Here is a 6,120-nt window from a genome sequence, read left to right on the forward strand (position 1 = left end):
ACTTATATTTTTTTCGTAGAAAATCAAAAGTTTCAGTCGACAGCAACAAATTTTGGTAACCGGAACAAACGATAATTATTAGTTATCAAGCGGGATCGTGATATATCTTTGATGAATATTACTAGGTACCGAACAACTAGTTTGACACCCAACGATAAATTTCCACATTCAAAGCGGACTTAATTAAATGAAGACAAATTATGCCGGGAAGGATTTAAATTTAGAAAATAGTGCCACCGTTCTGCTTTCTGCTTTTTTGCCAATAAAAACAAAATATAATTCAAAACGATCAATTAAATTTTATATATACGGGATTCAAGGACTTTTAAGCGACCATAGAGAGTATTTTTAGTTAAGAAAAATCCCCGAAATATCAAGAAATATATAACTATATTTACATATGGCTATTTTCTGACTACATAGGACATAGAGTATGATTGTTTAATAAATAAATAAATAAATAAAGTATTAGAAAATAAATAAAATTAACCATATTATAAAAGAGAAGCAGCTCTAAATATCCTGCCAGTTTGTTCCTGTCAGGATTAAAAGTGAAGCAAAAACGTAAGATTATAATACCTGTCCCTAGGTACTATTCTTGTTTATATTAGGTATTAATGATTATAAAAAGATCGAGAGGACATACAAAAATACAGAGTGTTCCTAAAGAATGAAGGCACACTATAATAGGAGGTAGAATATGTCATTTTAAGCAAAAAGTTTCCTATGAACGAGACTCCGAATACCATTTGTAAAAAAAAATCGGGATGGGAGATGCATAATCAAAAATACATTATCTTAAATAACACCAAGATAGTTGATCAGCAAATAAAATTATATAGGTCTATTGATTGAAATTGTGGGGGATTAGTTGTTTTCTCAATCATAGTGGCGGAGAACAGTTATTGTTACCTTTTTTTTCAAAAATCTTTCTTTATTTCAAAAAGCACAAAAAAAGACAGTTTGTTATAAAATTGGTAAGGGAATTTTTTAACATTGTAGTTAAAGCTTGTGGAACTTGTGAGATAATGAAAAAATATACTCACTCGTGTCTAGGAAGAAATATATTTTATCACTAACGTTCTTACCTATTTTTTTTCTCATATTGGTATAATGTATCAGTATTCGAATCTAATGAATCAATTATTTAAAGAAATGTGTTTTTTCAATGAGTCTTACCACCCTGTAACATTTTTAATAAACGATTTCTAATTTTTTATAAATTTTGAACGAAATTTGACTAGATGTAAGCTTAATACATTTTTTTTTAAATTTGTAAATGAGCATTATATTTCATGTAAATATTTCTCAGTTAAAGAAAAATAACCATTCAAATTTTCAATTTGATTGGCTTCGAGTACTGGATTTAACGAAACCAATAGATTCTTCGAGTTTTCGTAATATAATATTTAAAAAAAATTGAAAATATTTAGCTATTTATTACTAACTGATAATTTGCAAATAAGTATTTATTTTAAAAATAGAATATCATTTCGTTTTTATTTATATTTTTTCACGATATTCACATAAAAATTTTATAAATTATTAATTTATTGACTACTTCAATTTTCTTATTTTCCTAACTTTGTTTTTTTGACAAACTCGATCTTGCTTTGCATTTCATAAAAGCAATGGATAAAATCCTTTATAAGATTTAGCATAAATTGCGAAGAGAACAAATTAGCATAATTGCTACTAGAGAAAATTTTATTCCTAATGAAATTAAAACCGAGCTACAAAAATCTTACCTGATTACTAGATTTAAAACATAATAAGATTTGCCATTAAACTTGATGGTAAGTGTTTCTAAATAATTACTTAATCTATTTCAAAATTTATAAAGGAAATTTGACGAATGAAAGAGGGTCTAGACTTCACGAAACATCAATGAAATGAAAAGAGACGGATATTAACACAAAAAGAATCATTGGGATGATACTATGCCGAAACGAAGGACAGAAATGGAAATAGATCTTGTTATACACCAGAAAGGGATAGAACAAGATTCATCTCGGTAGAGACTCCCCTCATCGTCTATTGGCCGACAATATATTTAAGCTATCTTAAGTTTTTGAGAAATACACAGTGGCGCATCTCCTGTTGCGGCAGATGTATCTTTGAAGTGTCGCCTAGTGACAAAGTGTTTCCTTCAGAGTGGACCAGACAAAAATGTTCGAAACTCGAAGTGGCCCCGGGTCACCAGTGTACAGACAATTGTCGCCAGCCAATTCTTCCTCCGAGTATGACCAATACACTCCAACAAAATTAATGGATTTAACCAATTCGAGTGACAAATACCTCCCAGCGACTTTGCCGTGCCCAGACAATCAAAGTGCCTTCAATGTTTATCCATATCATCAACAAAAAGACGTTCCTAATGTGTACTTAAACGACACAAGATTTTACGAGGACTATGACAAACATTACAGCGATGACAGAAGATTACCATCACCTCACTACCAGGATAGTAGACATCAGTCCTTCGAGTACAATGAGACCTTTATTAAAGTGGAACCAGTCGAGGAGCCTGTGCTGAAGACAAGAACCATAGGGAGAAAACGAAAGAGTTTGGATTCCGACGACGAGAATTCTTTTAATACGAAGTCGAAATCAAGGAGGAAATCGCCGCAGAGTTTCGAGGATATCCAGACACAAAGGATAATGGCCAACGTGCGCGAAAGACAAAGAACGCAAAGCTTAAACGAGGCCTTCGCTAGTTTGAGGAAGAGCATCCCGACTTTGCCGTCGGACAAGTTGTCAAAAATACAAACTTTGAAGCTGGCAGCGAGGTATATAGACTTTTTGTACCACGTTCTGTCTACTTCAACTCCTGAAAATCCCGGTGAAAGTGATGTGTTAGGTAATGTTTGTTCTTACACGGCCCATGAGAAACTGTCGCGCGCTTTCAGCATGTGGAGGATGGAAGGTGATTGGAACACACAGTGAAAATAAAAGATAGTGATAAGGACTTGTATAGAGCCAACGTTTCAAGAACTGGACTGTTGGTAATGTTATTAGATTATAATCACAGTAGGGTACAAAGAGTTTATTTATTTTTTTTTGCAATAAGTGTCTCATCAAAGATTAGTATTATATTGTACTATAGTATTTGCTATTTTGTTAAAAGTACACGGAAATGTTTGGGGTCTTGAGCTGATTTCTGATTTTTGTGATTTGCATTTACCTACAATGTTTGTACGATTCGTTAGAATTTAGCTGTACTTACTTAGTTCTTGGTAGGGGGTATGTTTTTTGCCCACCAGTTGTGATCTATATCCATAAACTTCAACTTTAAGACATTTTGTGAGCAGCATAAAAAACGTAAATATGATATGATGGGAACGACTACTTGCAGCTGTCGACGTATTTTTTTAATTTGAAGATTGACGCTGTACTGGACTTTTTGTATTTTAGGTATGGGAGCATCTCCCTTTACGACAACTGTTAATGACGATATTCCAACTAGATATACCAAATGTTAGTAATTAAGTGTAAATATTACACAAAACTTTTTTATACAATTCCTATTTCGTTTTATAAATATTCGCCTTCTTTTGCTTCTATGACTCATTTAATGATACATAATTTTATTAAGCTGTTAACTTCAAAAAGTATAGGCCAATTATTAAAAATTAATTACCAATTTCAGCCAATTTCGAAAATTTCCAACTTTTAAAGATTTTGGAAATGTTTTAGACATATATATATATTGCCATCAGGGTATTTGACGAATCATAAAAGCAAATAAATTAGGTAGTATGGGTATTTTGTACCGAGATATGAAAATATTTAAACATGTATTTATTTTTGTTGAAATAAAATATTTTTATATTACACCATTTTTTTCTATTCAAAACCTCTTTTAATACAATATTAACCTACAGAACTTTTTCATATAAGGAAAAATACTTCTTTACAAGTTCTAGGATAATACTAATTAAAAATTAGTATCTCAATCTTTTTTAGTTACAGATCTAACCAGTAATTCTAAATAATAATCGAAAATTCAGATTATAACAAACAAATTAAATATAAAATTACAAGTTGTCACTTTATTCGTCCCTATTTTGCTTCAGGTATTGGGATGATCATTTTTATGTAATAAATGGATAAACCAACCCCTTGCCTATATCGGCTTTAAAAGATTAAAATTAATGTTTGGAAATTCCCAAGTTTATAACGGTAGTACGAAAATTTTCCCGTAAGTTTTAAGGGCCATAAATAGAAAATTATCATGTCGCTACAAAAACCGTAAATGCAATTCAATCTATAGTGTATGTCATAAAAATGTTGTCAGCATGTTTTTTATTATGTTTATTTAGGCCACTATTTTCAAAATAAAAAATACAATTAAAGTTGTTGTTTAAAATAAATATATGTATAGGTGCCTAGATATCCATACTAATATTCTGACATTTTCTCTCATTAGTTGATTTAAAAATACAATTTTAGATATATTTAGGATGTACAGGTATATATTATAGTTTTTGTTTTTAGTACTTGTTTTAGTTTTATTCAGAAGAAAAATAATATTTGCTAGGTTTACCCTTCGTGTAACAACATAACTCTACGGGAACTTGCTGTTTATATTTTTCAGAATATTAATATGGGATTAAAATAAAACATGTAATAGTTTCATTTGTAAAATTTTAACGGAACCGTTAAAATCAAAATAGAGATCTTTTTTTACAAAATGTGTTATAATCTGTAGGTAGGTAAGTACATCAATTTTTATTTTCTTCTAAATTGCTCAATACTTATAATTGCTTTTTAAAAATTACAGAATTACATTTAATTACAGAATTATAATTAATTACAGAATTAATTACAGAAACATCAATTAATTAATTACAGAAACAACAATTAATTAATTACAGAATTAATTACATAAATACAATTAATTACAGAATTACAATTAATATAATTACATAAATATGAATGACTTTTATTAGTGTAATTATAGTTTGAAGAAACACATTTTATATCGAAGTCTTCTATTCAGGATACTTACATTTTCATTTTATTTCTGGTGCAGATAGATAACTATTTATAATAAATAGTTTTAAAGTTTTGTTAATATTTATATAATAAAAGTTATATATATGAAGAGATGTATGATATACCAAAAAAGAAGGTAAGAAATAAAAAACAAGTTATGGGGTACTTATATCTACATAGCAAATTGTAAAAAATAAACCTGACTATTAGAAAGACAATTTTTCAAGTCATGTCATTCGTGAAAGAATACTGTTTGAACGCTGAAGATCTAATATAGATGTAACCCATCTTTTTCCATAAGTCAGTTTCATAAGAAGTTAAGCATGATTATTTTAGAAATTATTCAATTTATTAATCAAGAAGGGAAACTGTTAAACCAAATGGAGATTAAAGTTAAATTATTTGTTTAATCGTCTTTAAATATGCTCTTCATAATCACTGTTAGTTAGATTTGGAAATAGTCCAGATGTAAGGCAATAATTATTATTTGTTCCTTTTATATGCGTTTTTAACCGTGAAAATATACATTACTTAATAAATCCTATTAAGTACCAAACATATATTGTACATTAATATAAATTACTTAATAAATTCTATTAAGTCATTAATAACCATCTTTCTTTTGTAGTTGAAGCTAATTGTTGAATTTCATTAAGATGAACAATATTGACAATCTCAATTTAAAAACGAAATAAATATAATTTTAGATGAAGTAATTAAAGCTCTCAATTTCCAATTAGCAATACCAAAATCAGTTTTGTCAATTTTAAAAAATAGTTTTTTGTTGCTGATGCTGAAGAATCTGTTACTTAATTCTGAGCACGTTTTGTAACTTTTAGAAAAAGGGCCATCAGAATGACGTTTTAGTTGTCTACAAAGGCATGTTCTGATTTTGAAATTCTGGTTTTGGAGAGAAGGAGTAACAATTTTTATTTCACTCTATTTCATAATATTATTACATATTTTGGAGAGTTGTATTCGTTCACAACAAATCATATTGGATGAAAGGTAAATGATTGAATAAAAGACCAATATCAATGGCAGCGCTACCCCCTCTAGGTTTATTGGCGTTACTGTAAAAATAAGAGCGACTAATTGTAAGAGCGATTTGGAAGACTTATA

At 29.2% G+C, this 6,120-nt stretch overlaps 1 protein-coding gene across 1 annotated transcript; it reads left to right on the top strand.

The window, feature by feature from the left end:
• Window positions 1-2,109: 2,109 nt before the first annotated feature.
• LOC108907721 (twist-related protein 2-like) lies at window positions 2,110-3,690 on the top strand. The gene has a single exon (XM_018711517.1). The coding sequence runs from the start codon at window positions 2,170-2,172 to the stop codon at window positions 2,944-2,946; it is 777 nt and encodes a 258-aa protein (XP_018567033.1). The 5' UTR covers window positions 2,110-2,169; the 3' UTR covers window positions 2,947-3,690.
• Window positions 3,691-6,120: the final 2,430 nt, after the last annotated feature.

This window comes from Anoplophora glabripennis, unplaced genomic scaffold, assembly GCF_000390285.2.
Source record: "Anoplophora glabripennis isolate ALB-LARVAE unplaced genomic scaffold, Agla_2.0 scaffold179, whole genome shotgun sequence".
Classification (NCBI taxonomy): Eukaryota; Metazoa; Arthropoda; class Insecta; order Coleoptera; family Cerambycidae; genus Anoplophora; species Anoplophora glabripennis.

Coding starts and splice junctions, on each gene's coding strand:
- LOC108907721 (XM_018711517.1), top strand. CDS start 2,170: ATGTTCGAAACTCGAAGTGGCCCCGGGTCACCAGTGTACAGACAATTG.